This window comes from Castor canadensis, chromosome 6 (assembly GCF_047511655.1).
Source record: "Castor canadensis chromosome 6, mCasCan1.hap1v2, whole genome shotgun sequence".
In the NCBI taxonomy this organism is placed as follows: domain Eukaryota; kingdom Metazoa; phylum Chordata; class Mammalia; order Rodentia; family Castoridae; genus Castor; species Castor canadensis.
Window position 1 is genome coordinate 11,573,614 of NC_133391.1, and position 25,019 is coordinate 11,598,632.

The window sequence follows — 25,019 nt, forward strand, 5'->3', positions numbered from 1 at the left end:
GCGTTAGCGCGTATATTTGGGGATGCTCACAAGAGCTCGTGGCCGTTGTGACAAGTGTCTGCTAGCAGGTCTCAGTGGGGCAATTCGGTCCCTAGAAAACAGGGACTGAGACTCACGCCATCAGCAACGCTCCCACGGCCTGACTTGTGGCAGGATTCTTCCGCGGCCCCGCGGGCGACGTCTAGTCCGAGGGAGGTGAGCTGCGAGCGTGGCCGGCAGGGGCGTTTCCCCGCGGCCCAGCATCCGCGTCGCGCGCAGTGACGTTTCCGGCGCGCGCAGTGACGTTTCCGGCGCGCGGGGCCGCAGCGCGCGGCGCGGTGCACGCTGGGATATTTAAGTCGTCTCCGCGGCGCGGAGCCGCGATGTCTCCGGCGGCTGCGGCGGCTGGAGGAGGCGAGCGGCGGCGGCCCATTGCGAGCGTCCGTGAGGGCCGGGGCCGCGGCTGCGGTGGGCCGGCCGGGGCGGCGCTGCTCGGCCTGTCGCTGCTCGGCCTCGTGCTGTACCTGGTGCCGGCGGCGGCGGCGCTGGCCTGGCTGGCCGTGGGGGCGACCGCGGCCTGGTGGGGACTGAGCCGCGAGCCCCGAGGTTCGCGCGCCTGGTCCTCGCTCGTTGGCCCCGCGCGGCGCCAGCGCACGTTGCTCGCCTCTCCGCCGGCGAAGGCGGCGGCCAACGGCAGTCTCCTAGAGCCGCGGACCCTGCTGGAAGGGCCCGACCCCGCCGAGCTGCTCCTCATGGGCAGCTACCTGGGCAAGCCTGGCCCGCCGCCGCCCCGCCGCGCGCCCGCGCGCTCCCCGCCCGCCCCCGCCGTAGCTCCTCGCGTCCATCACGTCCCCCCCTCGCTGTCCACTCCGCTGCTGCGACCCGCCCGGAGGCCCCCGCGCCGGTAAGAAGCCCGGGCGGCACTGCGTGCGGGCTCGAGCTCTCCCAACGCCCGGGGTGAGACGTTGCCCGGCCGCTTCCCTCCCTTCCGTTCGCAATGCCGGCCGCGTCAGGGCAGGTTAGACGCAGCCGGCTCCGGCGCGCCGCCCAATAGCTTTGCTTCGGGTGGAAAGCGCTTTCCTTCCAGGTTAGTCGCAGTGTTCGGCTCCAGTTTTGCCTTTGGACCTGTTCAGAGAAATGTGTGAGCAGAGCTCAGACAACTTGATTGATAAAGCTGAGTCCCAATAGCCGAGCGATGCAAGAGTACGCTACAAATTTTTGGTGAGGGCTGGTGGACCGGCTCAAGAGGTAGAGCACCTGCCTAGAAAGCGTGAGGCCCTGAGTTCAAACCCCAGTGCTGCCAAAAGAAATTTTGGTGAAAATGTTAAGTAATTTCTCTTTTTTTTTCCCCCTGTGGTATTAGGAATTAAACCGAAGACTTTGCCTGCTTGACCTATGCCCCCAGCCCTTTTGTTCGTCGTTTTTGTTTCTGAGATAGGATCTTGCTAACTTGCCCAGGTTTGCCATGAACTTGCAATACTTCGGCATCATGAGTATCTGGGTCATAGGTGGGTGGTACTGCTATGCCCAGCTCAGATTTTTTTTTTTTTTTTTTTTTGTGGTACTGGGGCTTGAACTCAGGGTCTTCACCTTGAGCCACTCTACCAGCCCGTTTTTGTGTGATAGGGTTTTTCGAGATAGGGTCTTACTGTTTGCCTGGGCTGGCCTAGAACCACGATCCTCCTGATCTCTTCCTCTTGAGTAGCTAGGATTACAGACGTAAGCTACTGGTCCCTGGCCTAGTCTTCTTAATTAGATGTCTGTCAAAACTCTGAGCCAGAGATGGGCACCAACAGCTCACGCCTGTAATTCTAGCTATTCAGGAGGCAGAGATCTGGAGGATTGAGATTTGAAGCCAGCCCGAGCAAATAGTTCTCAAGACCCTATCTTGAAAAAACCCATCACAAAAAAGAGCTGGAGGAGTGGCTCAAGGTGTATTACTCTGAGTTCAAGCCCCGGTACTGCAAAAAAGACAAGCTATCTGTTAAAAAGTGTTCAGCTTTGGGCGTGTATTTCTGATGGTTTAGCATATAAACAACTGAAAGATTATTAAAACTTCCTTTCCAACACACCCCAGTAGCACATGTTTTTCTTCCACAGTATCTGTGGGCAGGGTTTTCAGTACCCTCTCAAATAGTTGAAATCCCTGGTGAAGACAGCTGTCCGGCAGCTGCCGCTTTCTGTCCTTGGATGGAGTATGGGACGTAGCTATTAAAATACTGTGTTCTGAGTTAGCTCTCTGGAAAGATGTCTGGACTCTGGCGATTCTTTATCCATTTACATGTTTTGACCTTTTTTTAATCTTCGGTTCCATGCTGTATCTCCATTCTTTGCAGGAATACTGGGACTTTATCCAGTCGGTTTGTCATAACGCCTCGAAGACGCTACCCAATCCAGCAGGCCCAGTATTCCTTACTGGGGGTGCTGCCCACAGTGTGCTGGAATGGTTGCCACAAGAAGGCCGTGCTCTCTGCACGTAACTCGAGGATGGTCTGCAGCCCTGTGACCGTGAGAATTGCCCCTCCGAACAGCAAACCAATGCGTTCTCCAGCGTGAGTAATGTTGGAAGAATAACGTGCCTCTGTGCTCACTTTTTTTTTCTGTGGCTGTTACTTTAATGAAACAGTGATAAAGCAAACGAAGTAGCTGCTTATTTGAAAGAAAACCTCGGAAACCTGGATTTTATTTTTTTCATTGCCAATGGCAGTTTCTGTGAGGGTATAACGTATACTTTGCTTGTTGGTCAGCTTTTGGTTTCCAGTGACTTTAAGTCTTTGCAGTGTGGCATGGTATTTAAAATATCTTGATGCTAGAATTTTGACTTTCGTCACAGATCAGAGCAGATAACCACGTCGATACTGTCCTCGTCATCAAGTGATGTCCGGGACCCGTGTGCAAAAGAGACTGTGCTAAATGCCCTCAGAGAGAGGAAGAAAAGGGCAGTGGAGGAAGAAGACCAAGTACTAGATGATGTCCAGGAAAACAAGCGAAGGTAGTCCCAGGAGAATACTGCCCAGGCCTCCCACATGGGCTGCTGAGAATTTGCTGGAATATAGGTGGTTCCCATAACATTGCAGAGGCCAACTCCAGTTTGACCCTTAATAAATCCCTCCTTTGGTTTTTATAGAACTGTTTATAACTCTTCAGTGTGATTCATGTCTTAAGGCACAGATTAGATAAATTGCAATTTTCCATAACTAATAGAGATAAGCTGACAGCTCCTACCTGTTCTAGCCTCCAGTTTTTAATATAGAGGAGTTAAATTTTATTTTCAGGAGACATTGCTCGGTCTTTTCACAGTTTTGTGTTGTTCAGTTATTTGGGTAACCACCAGTTTAAATGTCATAACTGTGCTGAAGGAAATACTTATTAAAGAAAAGTGAGAGTTGGAGCAGAGCAGGTTTACCAGGGATGAGTAAAATGATCTCATTTCCTGTACGTGATAGCTTCATGAAAATAGCTGCTGCATTTTCCTAAGTATGGACAGAGGAGGTTGAAGTGGTTGGTTAGGATTCAGAAAGTCAATTAAGGATTCCACTTTTTCCCCAGCTTGGTGCTGAGAGCAGAACCACGGGGCCTCACGCATGCTCACAACACTCTGCCACTGAGCTGCGTCCACCCAGTTCTCCACATCACATTTTTAATTCCACAAATACTTAGCAAGCACCCACTCTGCCAGACCCTATTCCAGGTGAGGGGTGAAGAAAACAATCCCCATCCTCTTGGGACTTTTTTGAGGAAAACAAGCAATTGTTTTTTAATGATAAACAAATTGATTCTAAGCAGAGGAGGATAAGAAATAGGGTGCTAGAGGGCAGTGAGGGGCTTCTTTATATAAAGTAGTCTAGGAAGAGCTCTGAGGAGAGTGGACCCTCTGCCTGGAAAGTGTCACATTGTCCCTGTTAACCTACACTACTATAGTTTCAAAATTGACTGTCTTTGACACTAGATCATAAAATTAGGGAGAGAAATTTTAGTCCTGCATGTTTGTTTATGTAATGCAGAAGATAGGTGATGATGACTACAGGTAGAAATCAAATTTAGGGCAAGTGTGCAGTCTGCTCACATTGGCTAGCTGAGCGGAAATAGCGAAGGTGGGAGGAAGTAACAGCTGTTCTGAGGGGGCGCATAGGCTTCTCTGGTCTCCAAGGAGGCAATTCTTCTTGGCCCTGGTGCTCCTAGAGCTGAGGACTCAGCATTCTCTCCATGCTCGTGCACCACGTGTACATGCTTCTGAGGTGTGCTGTGTCGTTCGTCCTTACAGACTTGGTGTATTACCACTGGACACTGGGGTATGCAAATTGGTCCTTAAAATATTGTTGCTTTTTTTTTTTTAATAGTTATGGATGGTGGGGCGTTAAATTTATGACTTGTAATATTTTGCGAAGTTAGCAAATCAAAAATTGATATACCTGCAGTTCAGAATCTCCTAAAGTACCTTCTGCTGTCTTTTGTCACCAGGATAGTCTTAGAGCAGACTTGCCTTTCAGAAGCTTAGACATTTACACACCACAGCGGTAGCACAAAGTCCCAGGAACACGAAAATATGCTTTAAGGGGGAAAAAAGTGACATTTCTTTAAGAATTTTTGGTTTTTATCACAGGCGCCATGATAGCAGTGGGAGTGGACATTCAGCATTTGAACCCCTCGTGGCCAACGGAGTCCCTGCTTCTTTTGTGCCTAAGTAAGCAAGAGTCAGCTATTTGGGAGAAGGGTATAATTAGCAAGACTGTTGCCCAATAGATTTTCCTCTTTGCTTTCCTCCAAGTTCATGTCTTTAAAATCAGTTTCAAGTAACTTACCACAATCTTCTATCCAATTCCAGTCCACATTTTTGCATTAATGTGCGAGACTTAAAAAAAACATATTTAATGACTGGGTCATCAAACAAGAAATGTAAAGTTTGTACAATAGATGAGACGCACTAATGTGAAATTCAAGGTAATCATTAAGTTTCTACGTTTGAGTTGAAAAATACGTTAGAGGAAGAATAAGAATTGGGTGCAAGAGAAAGTGGCTCATACATGTATGAGAAGACAGGTGACTGCTGACTTGAGTCAGCAGAGTGATACAGCTGCCATGACAGCACCTGTGCTCCTTGTCTGTGCTGTTAGGAGAAACTGGAACGGGGCCAGGAAATGGCAGTTTATTTTCCTGTAGTTCTGCTCAGACTGTCCACAGAGCCTGTATTAGTTCATAGTATAGCACTACAAGAGAGTTTTATAAGCAATGTGGACATTAGGCAACCTGAAACAGCCAAAGGCAGTGGCTGTGCATGAGGATGTTTTGATGGCTGGAAATGAGGAAGTCAGGGAGGAAGGCCGGTGGTCCTCGAAAGAGGCAAACAGCCTGCCTGTTTGGACTCCAGATAGGATCCCTGGGTAAAAGGTAAAGGAAACATAGTTTAATGCACCGTGAATGAGCTGGCATGGGGGTTGATGTGGATTACTCTGTAGGGTGGTGAGGTGACTATTGTGACAGCACAGCGTAGATGGCTGACCTACAGGAAGGCTAGAGGGTGAATTTCTGTTTTGGTTGGAGGCAAAGAAAAAATAGTTGGTTACTCTTAACTCTGATTTTTTGTGTTGTTTTGTTTTTTGAGACAGAGTCTCCCTGTGTAGCACTCGTGATCCTCCTCCTTGAGTGCTGGAATTACAGGCATGCACCACCATGCCCAGTTGAACTCTGATTTTTAAAAGTACCTTTATTTAGTGGGTGTAATTGACATGTAACAAGCTATACCTGTGTAAGTATGATGGGTTAAGTTTTGCCATGTCTGCCTCTGTGAAACCATCACAGGGTAATGAGAACATTGATCACCTCCAAGCATTCCCCATAGCCTCACTGTAATCCTTCACTCCAGGCCCACCCCAGCCCCAGGCAGCCGCTGTTCTGCTACTGTAAATTAGTGTTCATTTTCTAGAATATTACATAAATGGGATCACATTTAAGGTTTTAAATACATGGCTTCTCCTACTTGACTTTGTCAGCTATACTTAGCCAAGTCATTAATATTGCAAATTCAGGGCATAATCATCTTCCCTTGAGATTTATTAAGAAAGGTGTCTTAGAAAATGCTGCCGTTCATTATGTGCCTAACATTTTCTCTTTTACTAGACCTGGGTCCCTGAAGAGAGGTCTCACTTCCCAGAGCTCAGACGACCACTTGAACAAGCGGTCGCGCACCTCTTCTGTGAGCTCCCTGACAAGCACGTGCACAGGTGGCATCCCTAGCTCCAGCCGCAATGCCATCACCAGTTCCTACAGCTCTACCCGGGGCATCTCACAGGTACAGAGGCAGCTCTGCTGCCAGGGTGGGGCTTCCCACATCACATAATTGATGAGCAAGTGATCACTGGCCTCCTGTGTCTCACACATTGGTATGTCTCTAAACTAACAGAAGACATAAAGCCTTACTAACTAATACAGGAAATAAAATCTAGACCAGTGGAACCGAGCAAAAAACCCAGAAAGTAGAACTGATACCTGATATTGATGCAGGTAGATGAGCAAAGGAAGAATAGTTCCAAAAAATGGTACCAATTAAATGGAAAAGGTTAATGGAGTCTGGGTTGCACTGGGTCATAAAAGGGATTTAGACATTTAGAAGTGGGCACAAGATTTTTAAGTAAGTGGTTGCCATTCTTGTTTAGACGGGAGATTTGTGTAGTGTAGGAGAGAGAGAAGGCTTTGCTGCAGACAGGGTTGGGTTCAAATCTTGGCTCTGACCCTCAGTAGCTGTAGGGACTTGGGTAGGTAAATTACTGAAGTATTCTTTGTCCTCTCTGAGGGATGGTGTGATGATGGAAGGTAATGTTTGAAAGCACCCGCCCACTGCCTGTCAGTAGCTACAAGTGGAGGGGAGACTGGTTTACCACAGGTTCATCATGCAGGCCTTAGGGTACTACAGTTGAGGGTAGCAGCCTGAGGCAGAGTGGCTGTGTGCATGGAGCAGAGAGGCCCTTCCATGGCCTTTATACTGAGCACTGTTTCTCTGGTTCTCCGAGAGGCCGACCTCAGCCCTCTGTGTGTATTTCCTTGTTAATCCCGGCAGCAGCCCTACTGAGTATGCATGCGTCCTTGTACCGTGTCACAACATTTCCAGTATGTGCAGAGGAGAAAACACCATGATGCACCTCCACATCACTGAAGTAGTTGTCTGCTTCTGTCCTGTTCATTCAGCTCCCCCAGTTTGCTTTGCTTTGCTTGTGGGTTTTTACTTGCAAGCATGTCATTTCACCTCCAGGTAGATGATTGTTAAAAACTTTCAACATCAGTAATCACAATACCATTATCCTTAAACACTTAATAATAACTCTTCAGTTGTTAATGTTACTCAGTGGTCACATTGCCCTCTTTCCCCAAAACTACCTTATTCCAGTTACTTTGAATAAGAAATTGATTTGTTATCTTTGTGTCTTAGGTTCTTCTGTTCTATAAATCTATAACCTACTAATCTGTGCTTCTACTGTCCTTTCTTCCTACTACTGAAAAAAATGGATCATTTTCTTCAGAATTTCCCGTGGTCTGGATTTAGTTTACATCGTCATGGTGTGTTCCTTTCCCCTGTCATCCCCTCTGCCCCTTTTTTTCTTGGTGGACCTGGGGTTTGAACTCAGCACCTTGCACTTGCTCTGCCACTTGAGCCACAGCCCAGCCCTTTTTGCTTTAGCTATTTTTGCAATAGGGTATCATGTTTATGCCTGGACTGGTCTGGATCACAATCCTCCTATTTGTGTCTCCCACATAGTGGGGATGCCAGGTGTGCACCATCCACACCCAGCTATTGTTAAGAGGGGTATCATGAACTTTTCCTAGACTGGGCTTGATTCACACTCCCTTCAATCTCAGTTTCTTGAGTAGCTAAGCTTATAAGCATGAGCCACCATGCCAGCTTCTCTTCTCTTTTTCTCTTTTTCCTTCCTCCCTGACACTGTAGGTTACTCGGGGCCTTGCCCTTGGTAGGCAGACTCTGCCACTTGAGCCACGCCCCCAGCCCACACACAATTTCAAAATAACAGTGTCAGTGTTTTTTGGGTTTTGAGACAAAAGTCCAAAACAAGTGACATACACGAGTTCAGACCTGTATATGTTGTTTAACTGAAATGTAAGGTGAGGGTGTACAGATTTGGATAAAGTTTAAAAAAACAACACTGGAAGGTTAATCAAAGAGTAATAAAACTGTAGAGGAAGGGAACAATGGGAAATGACAAGGGATAGAAACTGCTTCTCAGTGTATCTTGTCTAGTGAATGTTCTTTGGAACAATTTAAGTATCTTACGTTATAAAAAACAAAACTAGGTTTAACAAAAAACACATGCTAGACATGGTGGTACACACCTGTAATCCTAGTACTAAGAAGATTGAGGCAGGAGGATCCCAAGCTCCAGGCCAGTTTGGGCTACATATCGAGATCCTATCTTAAAAAAGGGCTGGATGTAGTTCAGTGGCAGTGCTCTTGTCTAGCAAGTGTGAGGCTGTGGGTTCAGTCCCCAGTACTGCAAAAGCAAAAATGAAAACACAGAAATCCCTAAAACCTGATGAAAACATGAGTCATAGTAAGTCTTTTTGACCTCAGAAGCCTGTGTTAATAAAGGCAATGATACCTTGGTGTGTCCTAGAACTCAGGAGGTGGAGGCAGGAGGATACAGTTTGAGGCCACCCTGGGTTTCATAACAAGAACCTGTCTTCAAAAAGAATAAAATGAGTAAAGCAGCTCACTTTTTTCTTAGAACTGTGCAGTCACTCTTTTCCCCTGTTGGCAGATGTTGGTTTGTTCAGTCTTCTGCTGCTAAAGAGCTGCAAAGAATCCTTCTGTCCACATGGTCATCAGTCTCCCGGTCAGAGGTCAAATGCCTGTGTGATCTTGCTGCATACTGTTAAAGGCCCCTCCAGAGACTGCACACCAGCTAGCTTTCCCGCTACATTGCAGGACAGTGACCATCTTCCTTTGGCCTCACCAACAGAGAGATTAATCACCAAGTTGACACTAATTTTCCTCTCCTAAGTGAGTTTGATTATGTTTTCATATGTAGGGTGATTATTTTTCATTCTCTTATTACTGTTAGTTCATGTATTTTGCCTATTTTTCTGAAGGGCTATTGGCCTTTTCTCATTTTTTAGAGTATTTGGAATAGTTAGAGAAACTATTGCAAATGTTTAAGTGTAAAATAGAAACTCAGCAGGATTAGTGGAGGCTGGCTTCCTGTGCATAGCTTGTGGGAGTCAGTTGGTCTCCAGCTTTAGAGGCTTGTGGCAGGAATTGTCCATGTTCAAAGTCCACCAACAGCTCTGCTTTTCAGAAGTTACCCTGCACACACTCAGAGACATGTGCAAGGAGACTGATAATGCAGAATTTGGGAAATGGTGTAAGTGAACCTTTTGTGCACGATGGTCAGATGGCTCATTCATTGTTTCTACGAGCTAAAATCCATGTAACTGTTCAAAAGCATTAGGCAGCTTGAGAGGGACTCGTGTGAATCCAAAACGATTCATACAAACAAGGTGCAGAGCTGCTGGTGTCTTTAGTGTCTGTGTGTGGTTTTATTCCACAGTGCTTTCTCCCCTGCTCATCTTTAATCTTCCAGTAAGGAGCTGGATGCCAGTAGCTCACAACTGGAATCCTAGCTACTTGGAGGCTGAAACTGGGAGGACCACAGTTCAGGGCCAGCTAGGTAGAAAGTTCATAATACTCCATGTCAGCCCGGAGCTGGGTGCAGCGTTGTGCACCTGTCATCCCAGCGACAGTGGCTTAAAATAGGATTGTGGTCCAAGCTGTCCAAGGCAAAAAGCAGCCCTCATCTCCAAAATAACCAAGGCGAAAAGGACTGAAGGCATTAAGCTCAATGGTAGAGCACCTTTGTGCCAAGCAGGCACAAAGCCCTAAGTTCAAATTACAGTACCACCGAAGAAAAGCACAAAAATTAAGTGCTGATGACTTCTCAAGATTATAGTATAGTACACACAAAAATACAATAATTTGAACTACACCACCCACAGATCAAGTAGTAAAAGATTTTTCAACAGTCAAGTGCCTCCCTTTCCCACCTATCACTAGTCCTTCCTTTTTTCTTTTCTGAATCTTAACACTTTATATATCTGAATTTTGTATAAACAGAAACATAACAACATGCATTCTTTTGTGTTTGACTTCTTTCCGTCAGCATTTCCTGTGAGATTCATCAGTGTCGTCGCGTGTTACAGCGGATGGTTTTCATTGTTCTGTACTGCTCCATAAGCTGAGTTTATGACAATTTAACCAAACACTTCTGTGTCCATTTGGGTGTTTTGTCCATTTGGGGTACTGCTATGGACATTCTTACAAGTCTTTGGTGTACGTGCAAAGTATGTGTGTTCAGTTTAGGCACATGTTGCTGAGCCATTTCTTCGTGTTTCCATTTATACTCTCAGCAGCACAAGATTCTGTCCTGTTCCATATCCTCACCAACATTTAGTGTTGTCGGTGGGTACGAAGCAGCATTTTATTGTGGTTTGAGCTGTTTATTGACTCTTTGTATACCCTCTTTTAAGAAGGTCCTGTTCCATTAGATCAAGGGCAAACACAACAATGGGATTGGACTTTGAGCCCATGATAAAAGCGAGAGCACACAAGGGAGGGGTGAGGATAGGTAAGACACCCAAAAAACTAGCTAGCATTTGTTGCCCTTAACGCAGAGAAACTAAAGCAGATACCATAAAAGCAACTGAGGACAATAGGAGAAGGGGACCAGGAACTAGAGAAAAGGTGAGATCAAAAAGAATTAACCTAGAAGGTAACACACACGCACAGGAAATCAATGTGAGTTAATGCCCTGTATAGCTATCCTTATCTCAACCAGCAAAAACCCTTGTTCTTCCTATTATAGCTTATACTCTCTCTACAACAAAATTAGAAATAAGGGCAAATTAGTTTCTGCTGGGTATTGAGGGGGTAGGGGGAGAGGGAGGGGGCGGAGTGGGTGGTAAGGGAGGGGGTGGGGGCAGGGGGGAGAAATGACCCAAGCCTTGTATGCACATATGAATAATAAAAGAAAAAAAAAAAAAAAGGTCCTAAAGGTCCTGTTCAAGGGCTGGCAGGGTGGCTTAAGGCCGAAGTGGTAGAACGCCTCCCTAGCCAGCACAAGGCCCGCGCTCAACTCTTGAGTACTGCAAAAAGAGTACTGCTCTTGCAGCTTCTAGATGCAAGCCCTCCATCAGTTGCCATGTGCCAATAAACAAGCCTGCTCAGTGGTTTGCCTTCTTGCTCTCTCGTGACTAGTGGTATATGGTGTGTACTGTTCAGGAAGTCTTTGCCTCCTTAAGGTTACAATGATTTTCTGTGCTACCTTCTGGAAGCTTTATTGTTTTGCCTTCTGCATTTAGCTCTATGATAAAGTCCAAAATTTTTTACCCTAGGAATGTTCATTTCTCTTAGCATCTTTTTATTGAAAGCTCCATCCTTTTCTTCCTGCTGTGAAGCACCAACATTGTTATCCTATAAATGTCCACAGATAACGTGAATCCATTTCTAGACCCTGTTCTGCCCAGGTGTTCTATATTTCCATCCCTGTGCCAAGGTCCTCCAATAAAATAGTCATCCTAGTTGTTCTTCCCAATGAACGTAGCATATCCTCTGATTTACTTAAATTACCTCTGATCTTATGTAAAGGTTTTATTTTTCTTTTGTTAGACTACTCCTAGGTATATGTGTTTGCTGTATCTTTAAACGTGAGTGTCCTGGTGGTGTAATTTTGTATTCAGAAAATTTGCTAAATTTTAGATATTCATCTGAATCTTTAGGGCTTTCTCATGTACAGTCATGTTATAAGTAGGCTCAGTCACATAGCTCTGCTTGACTTTCAGCTTTGGAAGAAGAGTGGTCCCACCTCATCCCCCTTCTCTAGCCCAGCCTCCTCCCGTTCCCAGACACCAGAGAGGCCAGCTAAGAAAACCAGGTAAGCTGGGTGCCAGTGGTTCATGCCTATAATCCTGTCTATTCAGGAGGCAGAGATCAGGAGGATTGTGATTCAAAGCCAGCCTGGGCAAATAGTTCACAAAACCCTATATCCAAAAAAAAAAAAAAAAGACTGGTGGAGTGGCTCAAAGTGTAACCCTTGAGTTCAAACCTCAGTACTGCAAAAGAAAACCAGGTAATTGTCATTGTCTTCCAGTTACCATTTATTTTGTGGACAAATGAGAGGGAAGGAAGGGGCAGAAATGGCTTTAGCTCTTGGGCCTTGTGCAACTCCAATTTGGCAAGTTAAAGAATCTAGTGTTAGAGGAGTGGCAGTAAAGTGCCCACTGGACTCACCCTCCTGTCCTGTGGCCATCACATCGCCTGTCGAGGCCGCCATTCTGCCTCATCCTCCAGCAGTCATAGAGCTCACTGGAGCACAGTGCAGAGCAGTCATGTCAGTGGGTGGGAGCCCTCGTGTCCCTGGCCCCAGCGGCCCAGATTCTGCAGTCACTAGAGCGCCACTTGGCAGGTCACGAGTAAGGTTTTGAAAAAGAATGTTTTGTGGTTGGTTTAAGACAGGTTTCTCATGGCCTCCATGAGCTGCATCCCTTCACTTCGACAACATTTTTCTTTTGACATTTTTTAATCCCAGCTATACTAAAGTCATGGTCATTCCAGGCTTTGGCCACTCTTGGTAGTTAGGAGGGAATGAGGCATTATCCAGCTCTTAGGAAGTCCTTCTAATTTAAGTTTTGCTTTTTCAAAATCCTCACAGAGAAGAGGAACTGTGCCTTCAATCCAGTTCTTCCACTCCACTGCTCACAGACAAGGAGTCCCAGGGAGAAAGTGGTAAGTTGATGACTGAGCAGGAGTGGCTGCTGCTGCTGCTTGCCTGGTTGGAGAAGTGTTTGTAGAAGAAACACAGAGTAATACCACTGGAAACAGATGGCTTGAACATTGCTCTCTAGAGGGTGTGGTAGGTACAGAGAGTGTGCGAGCACATTAGGTGTAACCTGTGATATCTGTAGCCAGAGATCTGCTCAGTTGAGGATCTGTAAGAGGTGCAGTAGTGACCGGTCAGAAAGCAGTTGTGTGTTTGCATTTGGAGCAGTTCTCTTCTTGCTTCCTCTTGACTTAGAAATAATCTTGCAGACACCATCCAGGCAACCCAACTCTGGGGAGTGGAGTAGGAGAAGCCTATGAGGACATAAGCACAGTTGTAAGATGCATAGCAGCTGCTTTTCCTAAGATGTTTATGTCAAATAACCTGTAGGCTGAAATTTGGCGCAGCCCCAGTGGCAGAAAAGAGTGAGAAGGCAAGCTGCAGCACAGCTGCTTTTCCTAAGTTGTTTATGTTCAGAGAAGCAGGAACCAGGTTCCTCTTGTTACAATGTCATGCCACTCCCCAAGAACTGCTGCTCCACCTCCTTGTTTACCACTGGGTATAAAAGACTCAGAGGATGCAAGACTTTTGGGTGAAGGGCTTTTGAATGGAAGAGGCTTTTTGATGGGGGTTTTTTGGCTGAAGGGAGAGGAATTGCTGAAGGAGACTTGCTAAAGAGGGGTTGATAGAATTGGTTGGAAGTTTGCGAGGGAAAGAAAGCTAAAGAGAGAACATGGGACAGTGCAAGTCTGGGGGCAAAGACTTTAAGAGATTATGCTAAAGAACAGCTAAGAGAGGTTTTAAAGAATAGTGAATCAAGGTCTTAAAAGAAGACTTCAGAAGTGAGGTTTTAAAGAATAGAAAAAAGACTTTTAGAAGCAAGGTTTTAAAGAATTGTAAAGGAGTAAGGCTTTAAAGAAAAAACAGACAAAAGAAGCAGAGTAAAGAGAAAAGATTAATAGAAATAAAAAGCAATGAGGCTGTTGGGCGTCTCCACCGAGTGCCCAACACACCTGGCCCCAACTTTCTGTTTGTCTGTCTATCCTGTGTCCTTTCTGTATCTGCTGTCGCTGCCAGTTAGGCCCAGTTAGGTTCGGTAATAACTAGGAGCGAGAAAAATCTCACTCCACCCAACCACAGAAGAATGTTTTCAAAGATAACCGTGACAACTCGGTATTACACCCAGTGGGTAGAAACAACTGTCCTTTCCTGGAAGAGGGAAGGAAGCCAGTGAGTCTGTTTCTTTAGTTGCAGACACTACCACAAGGAAGCAACAGAGTTCATGGACTTCCTCGCCCACATCTGGCAGCTCTGGGAAACGGAAACGAAAGATTCAGCTGCTGCCCTGTAGGCGAGGAGACCAGCTGACTTTGGTATGGCTTGCTTACCCCCCAGGTCCCCCACATCTTGAGAAGGCTAGGTATGGTTTCCTTCTTTGCTTCTAACTGGACTGAACTCTCATTCTTTCTGGCAGCCTCCGCCTCCCCAGCTTGGTTACTCTGTCACTGCCGAAGACCTGGACATGGAGAAGAAAGCGTCACTCCAGTGGTTTAATAAGGCCTTGGAGGACAAGACCGGTAAGGGGTGCAAACCAGCGCATACTCCAGGGAGGGCCCAGCTTGTCCTTTCGCTCTCTTTTTAGCTATTTTAAACGCATTCCCGGCAAAAGACTCCCTTGTTTTCCTTTGTTGTCCCCTTCTGAGAAGTCTGCTTGTGTCTTTGCTGCCGATGGTTGCAGGTGAGAGAGGAAGTGTTTCTAGACAAGTTCTCTGGGCCCTGAGTGCCAAACTTGATGTTACCTTTCTTCCTTAGATGCAGCCTCGAGCTCTGTCACTGAGAACCCACCCACAACTCAGCCTTCCTTTACTTTCACCCCACCTGCCTCAGAGCCTGCTTCCTCTCCAGCCTCCCTCCCGGCCCCCAGTGTGAACCCACTGTTGGATAGCTTAAAGAAAATGCAGAGCCCCCCGGGCCCGCCAGCCTTCCCAGGTGAGTGGGAGCCTCACTGTGAGGGAGCACGTAGCACCTCAAACCCGGGAGGAGGTGAAAGCAACGTGCCTGGCAGTCACCGGAAATGGGGCTGAAGGTCAGACCCCTCTGGCTTACTGGATTTGAGCTGGCCCAGGTGGCCAAGCTTCACAGTTCTCTGATCTGAAAGCCTGAAGCCCAGTTCCCTGCTTGCTCCAAGCCTTGCCTTTGACATCTGTAAAATGCAGTAGTGCTTTCCTCATGAGGTATCTGCCATGTGAGTGTGGCCATCTGAGCTTCCCAGATCACAGGCCCAGAAATGTGTGAATCCCTTTTTTCTTTGGTGGTCTGAAAGGTCAGTGAGTGTTGCTTCATTGCCTTCATGGCACTGTGTGACACACATGCGGTACTGTGCTTGGTCAGGTAGGAGTATGGGTGTAATACTCAGCCTGTCCTTGGGCCCAGGGCAGACGCTCGCTAACTCATGGTCACAGCTCTCCATGTAGCTGGGCCAGTAAACATGGTGCATCTTTGCTCTGTGAATGAGGCCTGTCTAAGTAAGAACCGTAGAGGACCCCCATGCTGAGTACCATCGTGTGGAAGTCTGCGGGACTCACCTTTCTTTTTCTTCTTCCAGAGTCTGCTGAGGTGGCAACCTCTTCAGCCCCTTCACCTCCAAAGACACCCAGCCTTCCGGCCCCTCTTGGCTCTTCACTGCCAGCACCTCTGCCAGGCACTTCTTCAGACTCAAAGTCCACAGACACCTTCCTGGGACTGGCCCCTGCTTCCTCCATGACAACAGTCACTGACACCAAGTCACCTCCAACACTGCAGACTGAGACATCCGACAAAACCCAAGAACCTCCAGCCCTAGCCCCTACCCCCAAGCCAAGCATGGTGTTTGGGATGCCCAGCAGCCAGCCTCCCCGCCCTTCCTCCCCCGCTGCTTCTTCCTCCCCCGCTGCTCCTGGTGTATCTTCTGCCTCTCCCATGTTCAAACCCATTTTTCTGGTCCCACCCAAAAGTGAGAGCGACAGTTCCCTGCCTTCTAGCCCCTCAGCCACAACCCCAGCCTCTTCCAGCTCTACCCTCCCCACCACGACCAGCACCACCACCCCGACTTTCAAGCCCATCTTTGGCAGCATGGGGCCACCTACCTCTCTGTCCTTGACACCCTTCTCCTTCAAGCAGACAGCTACTTCAGTCACCACTGCAGCCACTATTGCCCCTGTCTTCACTGGCTTGACCACCACCACCTCCACAACAGCTTCTGTCACCAACACCAGTACATCCACAGACTCCACTCCAAAGCCCATGTTTGGCTTTGGCGTAAACACTGTGGCCAGCACCACCACTTCCACCTCTCAGCCCTTCCTCTTTGGGGCTCCCTCTACTTCTGCCACCCCCTTCCCCACAGCTGTGGGCTCTGTGTTCCAGTTTGGCAAGCCTGCAGCCCTGCCAACCTCTACAGCGGTCACCTCCTTTGGCCCGCCCCTTCCCAGTGCTGCTCAGCCAGCCACCAGCGGCAACAGCACCAGCACCACTGGTTTCAGTGGCTTTGGCCGCCCCCTTACCACCTCAGTCACAGCCACGGCCACCACCAGTCACCCAACACTGACCTTCAGCACCAGCCCTGCCTTCAACATTCCCCTTGGCTCCAGTGCCAAGCCCACCCTCCCCTCCTACCCAGGAGCTGGCACTCAGCCCACATTTGGGGCCACAGAGGGGCAGCCGCAGGGGGCCAGCAAGCCAGCCCTTGCCCCAAGCTTTGGTGGCTCCTTCACTTTTGGAAACTCTGCAGCCCCAGCCCCATCTGCAGCGCCAGCGCCAGTGCCAGCACCAACCCAGACAGCCTTTGGTGGCAATGTGCAGTCTGCTTTTGGTGGCCTGAAAGGCACCACCTCCACTTTTGGCACGCCTGCCAGCACACAGCCTACTTTTGGCAGCACCACAGCGGTGTTCTCCTTTGGGGCATCTACCACCTCTGGCTTCGGGGCCACCACGCAGACCACCAGCACAGGGACCAGCAGCTCCGTGTTTGGCAGCTCTACTCCATCCCCTTTCACATTTGGGGGCTCAGCAGCCCCAGCTAGCAGTGGGGGCTTTGGGCTCAGTGTGGCAGCCCCAGGCACCAGTTCCTCTGGAGCGTTTAGCTTTGGAGCTGGACAGAGTGGGACCACAGGCACCACCACCCCATTTGGGGGTGGCTTGAATCAGAATGCCCTGGGGACACCTGGCCAGAGCACACCCTTTGCCTTCAACGTGGCCAGCACACCTGAGAGCAAGCCTGTGTTTGGAGGTGAGTTTAGCAGCAGCATGGCCCAGTGGGCCTGGTGAGGTATTAAGAGCTGGGGCTGCCGCCTCAGCAACGTGTTAGTAATGTAGAGGACAGGAGGAGCTGCTGTGGATTGAAGCTTTCAAGGAGCACCCTTCTGAAGAAACAGAAGCCGAGCATGGCTAGTTTGGGATGGGGGATGGGTTTTTGAGACAGGGTCCTGAGATGTAGCCCAGGCAAGCCTGGACCTCGAGGTCTTCCGGCCTCACCTCCCGAGTACTAGGGTGACACAGGTGTGCACAGGCATTGCAGGCTCTGGGAGGGGCTGGTCCCAGGGCCCAAAGGCAGGAGCAGGCTTGTACTCGAGAGCTGGAAACAGGCAAGCCTGCCTGGAGGCCGTGAGGCAGCATGGAGAGGACAGTCAGGCTGGGGCTGTGTTCGTTGACTGGAGGGAGATCCCTGCGGAATGTCAAGCAGAAGAGTGAAGTGACCTCCGGGTGCTGTGTGGAGGGTGAATTGTGGTTCTGAACTGTCAGGGTTGAGCTCTTGGTGAAGGTGACAGGGGTGTGAGAAGGGAGCATGACAGGAGAAAGTGGAGTTTGCCAGGTGGTTTGTGGACTGCAAAATTGTGGCCATGAATGTCAAGCAAGGCCAGTCAGCATTGTGTGTCATCACAGATGAAGTCACCAGGAATGGGTGACAGTAGGTCAGGGGTCTACAGCAAAAAAAGGGAATGACTCACAGTTGACAGGCAGCACTGGCAAGGACAAGGACTGACTAACAGTCTGATTATCTGAACTTGGGCCAGGCATGGTGCTGCAGTCTGTAAGCCCAGCACGTGGGAGTATGAGTTTGAGGCTACAAATAGAAACCCTGTCAAAAAAAAAAAAAAAAAAGACAAAGTGGTTAGGTGTTTGAAGGAGGAAGAGAAATGGTTTGGTTGGGAAGCAGGGAAGGGCCCACCTGAGGGAGGGCATCATGCAGGGCAGCCACAGGAGGTGAGGCAGGAGAGCAGCGGGGCTACTGGGATCAGCACCAGCTGTGTGCCATGGTGCTTCCAGAGGGCAGGGCAGGGCAGGAGGCCAGGGAGATGCAGCCTAATGGGAAACAGGTCCCCTGCTCAGGCCATTGAGGACTCTGCAGCAGTGGTGTATGTGACCAAGGGCGTGCATAGGCCGACTCCTTCAGTACCAAGGTTCTCATGTGTGCTGTGTGCCTCCCACCCCCCTCACTGGCCCAGTCTCTACAAGTCTGCTTTCTTGCTCTAGGCACCTCCACACCCACCTTTGGGCAGAGCACCCTTACCCCTGGAGTGGGTGCATCGGGCAGCAGCCTCTCCTTTGGCACCTCCTCAACACCCACCCAAGGCTTCGTTGGAGTCGGGCCTTTTGGTAAGCAGCTCACCTCTGTTGGAGCCAAACTGGCGTAGCTCCTCTGTGAGGAGGGGTGGGGGTGGGGTTGCTGATGTGGTGAGCCCTGTGAAGGTCAGGTTCATGGGGTCCAGCCTAACTCAAATGTGGAGTTGTCTGCCCCTCAGCGTAGACTTTAAACAAGTCACAGTGGGCTCCTGGGCCACTCTGAGGCTTTCCTGGGGTCTTGGATTTTGCTGATGCAGCTGGGAAATCTGTTGGAGCTCCTGCTCTTTTGGCTTACCTCTCCAGAGCTAGGCACCCAGAGACATTTTCTGTGCCAGCCGCTGTCTTGATGCGTTCTTGTGGGATCTTTCCAGGATCAGCGGCCCCTTCATTTTCCATTGGTGCGGGATCCAAGACCCCAGGGGCTCGACAGCGACTGCAGGCTCGAAGGCAGCACACCCGCAAGAAATAATCTCTGTCCCTGTCCTGTCCCCTCCCACCCATTGCCCAAATCTGGACCTCAGCACCTGCTAGGAAGAGCCTCTGACCCTTCGAGTTCCAGAAAGCAAGCCTAGCCCAGATCTCTGGCCTCAGCCCTGGGCAGCCGTGGCAGTCTGCACTGTCCCCTCTGGAGGAGGCAGGTGTCTCAGGAGAGGGGGGCAGAAACCCAATACTTGTACTTGAACAGTCACACAGGTGAAGCTGGAGAACTAAAGAACCACCTGTACATACTGTGCCCTTGCTCCCCTTACTCTTGTGTAGTGCGGAACTCGGTCAGACAGCACCCTCCCCACCTTCCAAGAGCCACCTGCTGGAGGGCGGGGTGCGCCATGGGTTCTGGTGTGCACTGGGTGGGGTCATAATGGTTACCCATCCCTACGCCTTGCCCGCTTGGCCTGGCCGTAAGAAGTGGTCCTCTCTGGCTCCTCTGGGGACTCTCCCATTTCTTGCTGCTTTGTCTCTCTCTGGTCCTCTGTGGGACTGATCTCTTTAGATCACCACGAATCTTGCTTTGCCTTGGACCCCAGTGGGTGCTGCCCCACTTCCTCCTCCCTAGTCTGAGTGGTTCATCTCCAGCCCTCTGCCAGTGCGGCCCCTCAAAGCTCGGTGGCTCAAGACTGTTAGCCGCGCTGAGCCAGAGCGAGGCCCTCACTGCAGGAGAGCAGCTCTTGGGACAGGCAGTGCCCACTGCTGCTTCCTGCTGCCTCTCACCTGCCCGCACCCTGTGGTCGGGACATCTGCCTCTCCAGGATCATACGTTCCACGCTGTGTCCTGTGTTTCTGTCTGATGCTTGTGTGGGTTTCTCTTTGAATCGAGTTTGGAGGAAGAATTGAATTGTATGTGTGGCGGCATGTTGCTAGTGCCGGACTTCACTGTCTCCAGTCTCCTGGGCCTGACTAGCTGAGTGTGGAAGTGGCACCGCTTGAGGGTCACAGCGCTGACTCCTGAATTTTCCAATGGTGTTTTGACTTAAGGGCTGGCAGCCTAGGGATGGGCCCTGGGGAAGCAAAGACCTTCCTCTGCTGACCCTGTCCCCTTACCTGTTACCTGACCTTGCTACAGGCGAGTGCCCCAGTGTGTGTTAGGAGACAGGTCCCTTAGTTACATTTCCCCAAGCAGGGCCCTCTCCAGCCTTCCCATCCCTTCTCCCTAAGCTACCACCCCAGGCCCCAGAGCCTTGCTGCCATGCCCCCCCTCTTTGGGAGAAGTATGAATGCGTGTGTCTAAATTAAAAGAAAAATATTTAAACATTTTTTAACAAAATAAAAATTTATTTTTGTATTTAAGCTAAATTGCCTTTTAGATTCCTTCAAGCTTGGTTCACTGAGGTGGTTAAGTATAAATGCCATGACTAGGAGTTAGCCGTATAGTTAAGTTATGCCTGTGTAAAGAAGGGCTCAGTGCGTCCCAGCAGCTTTCCTGAGGGCCGGAGCACCTTCTGGACACGTTGTACAAAAGCGTAATCTTTCTTTCTAAGCAATGTGATGTAAGCAGCCCCTCTGTGACTTGGGCGCAGTGTCTGGCAGGACATAGCTCCTGCCTCTCCCACCCCAGGAGCTTGGCTGTGTGGAGCTGCCGGCATCAGAGAGTGGGGTGGGACTCGGACCTGGGGTCAGGTGAGCCTTGAGCCCAGTGAGCTACCTTACCTCAGCTCCACAAGCTGGCACTTGTCCTGGCACAGCCCAGGTGTGTGGAGTGTGTGCCATTGTACCCTCAGGACAGCAGCGGGACGCTGGGGCTTCCCACTACAGACATCATTCCTGTCGAGACTAGTTGGGATTTTTAGTATGAATGTGAGATTTTCCTCTTTGCTTATGTCATTAAGAATAAACTGTGATCTGTCAGACTCTGCCTTTTTATTTGTACAGGCAACACTTCTCACAGGGGAGGGACCCAGAGGCCTAGGACATCACCATCCTTGGGGCTGGAGGAGTGAGGCACCCAGCTTCCTACAGCACCAAAACAGCGTTGTACAGCATACGCTGCTGCCTGGGGGCTTTGGCCAGGGTTTGCGGCTGGCCCCAGGGAGAAAGGTGTCACCCGCTAGGTGCACGGTGGCAGACTTGCTGCTGCTTTTCGTCGCCTCTTTCTCTTCGGGGCCAGGCTGGGAACACAATCTGGTGCTGGAATTTTGTCCTGTGGGGCTGAGCTGGAAGACAAGGACACAGGTGACAAGCAGGTCCCACATATGCAGCCCCTCCAAACAGGCTCCTGTCTCGCTCACCTTGGCACCTCTGCCCGTTCAATTACAGCAATGAAGAAGCCACCAGTAAGCGTAGTATCGGGGGAGGCCCGGAGGCAGTGTTCAGCCCCTGGAAATGTGCTTAGGCCTCGGTGGGGCCAGGAGGGGAGGACAGGAGCTAGCCTGCAAGGAGAGTGAGCTCAGACACTGGGGAGGGGGCAGCTTGGGGTCCCCAGCCCCTCTGAGACCAAGGGGGGGGACATGGGGACACCATTACCTGAAGGCCCCTGAACTCTGCTGCAAGGCATCTCTCACCACATCTTCATTCTCCTCCTGGCAGAGGGAACACGTGGAGTAGACGAGGCGCTGTAGGGAGGGGAAGGTGAGCGCATGGCACAGAGCCCGCAGCTGGAACCCCGCTAGGGCGCGCAGGCGCTCCTCGCTAGGCCGACCTGCCTCGGGCTCCTCCAGCTGCCGGCTCGGCATACCTGAAGACGAGAGCATTTTACCTGTGAGGCTCCAGACTGCGTGTTTCCTACCAGACCCCGCCCCCTGCCCCATGGATTTGCCCTCACCAGAGCCACTACAGGAAGGATCCAGCAAGATGTACTGGACCCGAGCATAACGCTGGTCTGCCGGAGAGACCGCCAGGAAGTCGTGCTCGGCCAACATGCAGCAGGAGACTCCAGCCCGGGCTAGCAGCGTAGCCATGGACGCCAGGCGCTTGGCGTCCAGGTCAAAGGCAAAGATCTTCCTAGGAAGAGGGGAGACTAGAGCACCCATCAGTGACACACACCAGGGGGTAGGGGGGAGCATGCTACAGGCAGCTGGCCTGGGGATGTGTCCCAAGGTGCCCACGGGCAGCATGGCTTGGGGCTGTCCTTGAGTTTTCACTATCAACTGCAATGAAGATGCACCAGACCCACTTCCCCTCCGTCCACTTGAGCACATTGCACTCACCCCTGGTTCTTCAGAAGAGCTGCCAAGTGACTCGTCTTGTTGCCGGGGGCGGCACAGGCGTCGATGACCTGGGAACCGGGCGGGGGAGCCAGCAGCATGGCTGGCAGGCAGCTGGCCTGAAGACACAATAGCAGCCCTGTGAGCAGAGAGCCTGGGAGGCCACGCTCCCACTTGCCTTCCCTCACCCATCCTCCCCACCTTGTCCTGCAGGACGAGGTGGCCGGCGTGGTACAAGGGGTGTTCGTGCAGATCTGTCTGGGCAGGAAACACCAGCAGGTCGGGCAGCAGGGGGTCCAGAAGGAAGTGCTTCCCCTTGAGGGCCTGCAAGTCCGCCAGGCTCCAGGGAAGAACCAGTAATTGAGTATTGCCTGACTTCTCCATGCCAGGCCCCACTTACATAGAACAGCTCGGAAGGGCTGGGGGAGGAGCCTATGGTAGAGCGCTTGCTTAGCATGCACAGAGCCCTGGGTTCTATCCCCAGCACCAAAAAAAAGAAACAAAAGAAAAGCCAGCTGTGAATTGAGAATAAGAGGCAAGCCAAATCGGCAGTTAGGACAGTTAAATCTGCAGTCAGCCTCCTGGGTTCGGCACCCTCCTCTACCACCGACCAGAGGCGATCTAAGCCTGAGTTTGCACTTAGGCATAACGTGTATAATGGTGAACATGAAGACGTCAGAAGGTTCAGAACACTTGGCACAAATTAAGCACTTGCTACACATTAGCTGCTACTGTTATCAAAACCTTAGGCAGGTGTCACTTTTGGGGGACAAAGGAGCAGCTGCACTGATGCCTCGTGGATGAGGGACTGAAGAGGCAGTGTCTTGAACTCTGCAAGTTCTGTCCACGCCTCTTGACCAACTCAAAAATAGGCCTCGAGACATCTAAAAAGGCTGAGGGAGGGGGAAAAGGCAGAGGCAGCTTCCAGAGCTGCCAAAAGACAAAAGAGTATCCAGGCAAGGAAGCACACGCCTGTAATTCCAGCGCTCGGAGGCAGACACAGCAGGGTCCTGAGTTCCAGTCTAGCCTGAGTAACAGTGAGACCGTCTTTTAAGGAGGAGGACAAAATATGGTATGACTAACAGCAGTTTTGGCGTTTAAGGTGTGGGAGGAAGGCAGGCCTTGGAAGGAAGTGAAAAAACTGCTAAAAAGATGGGAAGACTGTAGTCAGCCCCTCTTCCCACAGATCCCTGCTCCCCAGGACGCCCTGACATCCTGGGGAGCAGGCAGGACGCTCAGCTCTCACCTGGAAGCCCGGCCCTGGTAGGAGAAGCCTTGTCTCTTGAAATAGTCAATTGCATCTTCAAGACAGGTCTTGAGGGTGTTCACACGCACATACCGAGGCACCTGGGAGGCTAGGACGCCCCAGCAGTGAGTGGGCAGGACACCTGCAGGCTATCACCCTCCTCCACCCCGTAATTCTGCCCTGGCTCACCTGCACCAGGCCTCGATCCCTCTTCCAACAGGTCCTCATTCCGGCTCACACCCCGCTGAACCTTGAGCCGGGCCAACTCGGCCTTGAGCCTTGCCTGGTGCCGGCCCAGCAGAGCCTTCCACCGGCCCCCGCCCCCTCGGAAACCCTTTCCCAGCAACAGCTCATAAACTAGCACCTGGGGACCGAGAAAGAAAAAAAAAAAAAAAAAAGTCATAAAACTCTGAATGAGAGTCTTGGAGCCGGGCGCCGTGGCTCATGCCTGTAAATCCTAGCTACTTGGGAGGCTGAGATCAGGAGAATAGCAGTTCAAGGCCAGCCCTGGCAAATAGTTTTCGAGACCCCCCCCATCTCCAAAATAACAAGAGCAAAATGGACTGGAGGTGTGGCTCAAGTGTTAAGAGCGCCCTCCAATCCCCGTCCCAAAATCTGCTGGAACGGGAAGAGTTAAATAATATAAATGACATCACCACCACTGTCCAGGTGGTTATGGGTCAAGTTCGATTCCCTAGCCAAGATCACACAAGAATTAATGGCAGATTCAGGTTCAGAACCTGCTACCTTGCTGCCAAACCCGGACCTTTCCCCAGGCTGCTCCCGTGCAAGGTTGAAGCCAAAGCACGTGCACCCCAGCGGGGTCACTGCATCACCTGGGAGCAGGTGACGGCCCCGCCCCCCTCACCCGGGCCAGGTGCGGCCGCAGCTTCTTCTCGGCGCGGAGGAGGCCGGCGCTGGCGATCACGGCGTCCAGCACGGCGGCGTAGCGCTGCGTCTCGCACACCAGCGCGTACAGTGGCTTCACGTTCTGCGCAACCGAGGGGGGACACACGCTGGGCGGGGGGCCGGGGCGGACCGCAGCCCGTCCCCCGCCAGCCCGGATCCCCACCCCGCACCTTTCTCCAACCCGACGCAGCTACCTGGAAGCTGCTGGAGTACACCAGCCCCTTGAGGGAACCCTGGCGGCTCTCCACGCCCGCCAGCACGGATGCCGCGGCCATGTACAGCGCCATGCCTATGCTGCCGCGCGCCTTTACGGCTCTGTCGCAAAGCGCAGCCGGCTTTGCGCCCGCTCTGCACGCCCGGACTTCCGGGGTCAAAGGGTATGAGGCTTCCGGGTTGCTCAGCGTTGGGGAGCCTGCTTAGCATCGTGGAGGTCCTGGGTTTCGTCCCCAGCACCAAAAAAGAAAGGAAAGAAGTGAAGAAACGTGTAGCCTGAGCTTTGCGTGTTGTTAACAGCACGTCAGCAGGCATTTTGCAAAAGGATTGCTTCTGGGCTACATTAAAATGGCTGCGTAGTTTAAAGTATTAACCAATTCCAGCTTGGTAGCATAACTGTTTTGTATTTTTGGTGGGACTGGGGTTTGAACTCAGGGCTTTGCATTTGCACCTCAGACACTCTACCACTTGCGCCACACCTCCACTTCATTTTGCTCTGGTTATTTTGGAGATGGGGGTCTCAAGGGCTGGCCTCAATCCGCCATCCTCCTGATCCCAGCCTCCCAAATCGCTAGGCTTCTAGGTGCTCTTTAAGTGACATCTCCCATCAAATCC

The 25,019-nt window shown here is 50.7% G+C and overlaps 2 protein-coding genes across 5 annotated transcripts; one reads left to right on the forward strand and one right to left on the reverse strand.

Moving 5' to 3' along the window:
• Positions 1–340: 340 nt before the first annotated feature.
• On the forward strand, positions 341–20,743 carry Pom121c (POM121 transmembrane nucleoporin C). Of its 2 annotated transcripts, none has more exons than XM_074075710.1 (13): positions 341–883; positions 2,316–2,531; positions 2,813–2,971; positions 4,583–4,663; positions 6,097–6,268; positions 11,821–11,912; positions 12,690–12,763; positions 14,046–14,170; positions 14,272–14,374; positions 14,685–14,786; positions 15,403–17,064; positions 18,309–18,431; positions 18,770–20,743. In XM_074075710.1, the coding sequence occupies exons 1-13, from the start codon at positions 363–365 to the stop codon at positions 18,865–18,867; spliced, it is 3,528 nt and encodes a 1,175-aa protein (XP_073931811.1). In that variant the 5' UTR covers positions 341–362; the 3' UTR covers positions 18,868–20,743. The 2 variants fall into 2 exon arrangements, with proteins under 2 accessions (XP_073931811.1, XP_020017459.2); XM_020161870.2 differs by having other exon boundaries at positions 348–883; positions 14,610–14,786.
• Positions 20,734–24,540, reverse strand: Nsun5 (NOP2/Sun RNA methyltransferase 5). 3 transcript variants are annotated; one of them, XM_074075711.1, is made up of 11 exons: positions 24,386–24,540; positions 24,151–24,273; positions 23,472–23,646; positions 23,283–23,391; positions 22,238–22,376; positions 22,040–22,155; positions 21,655–21,833; positions 21,357–21,567; positions 21,122–21,262; positions 21,001–21,046; positions 20,734–20,911 (listed from the first exon to the last, which is right to left on the reverse strand). In XM_074075711.1, exons 1-11 carry the CDS (start codon positions 24,476–24,478, stop codon positions 20,807–20,809), a joined length of 1,437 nt encoding a protein of 478 aa, XP_073931812.1. In that variant the 5' UTR covers positions 24,479–24,540; the 3' UTR covers positions 20,734–20,806. The 3 variants fall into 3 exon arrangements, with proteins under 3 accessions (XP_073931812.1, XP_073931813.1, XP_020017460.1); XM_074075712.1 differs by having other exon boundaries at positions 20,734–21,041; XM_020161871.2 differs by having other exon boundaries at positions 20,734–21,046.
• Positions 24,541–25,019: the final 479 nt, after the last annotated feature.

Bases quoted from the DNA above. Each gene is read 5' to 3' on its own strand.
- Nsun5 (XM_074075712.1), bottom strand. From the start codon at position 24,478: ATGGCGCTGTACATGGCCGCGGCATCCGTGCTGGCGGGCGTGGAGAGC. The intron at 21,568-21,654 runs GTGAGGGCAAAT...TCTCGTCTTCAG, and splicing joins TCCTTCCTGTAGTGGCTCTG to GTATGCCGAGCCGGCAGCTG. The intron at 21,263-21,356 runs GTAATGGTGTCC...CTCTCCTTGCAG, and splicing joins CAGAGTTCAGGGGCCTTCAG to GCTAGCTCCTGTCCTCCCCT.
- Pom121c (XM_020161870.2), top strand. From the start codon at position 363: ATGTCTCCGGCGGCTGCGGCGGCTGGAGGAGGCGAGCGGCGGCGGCCC. The intron at 2,532-2,812 runs GTGAGTAATGTT...CTTTCGTCACAG, and splicing joins AAACCAATGCGTTCTCCAGC to ATCAGAGCAGATAACCACGT. The intron at 12,764-14,045 runs GTAAGTTGATGA...CTGTTTCTTTAG, and splicing joins GGAGTCCCAGGGAGAAAGTG to TTGCAGACACTACCACAAGG.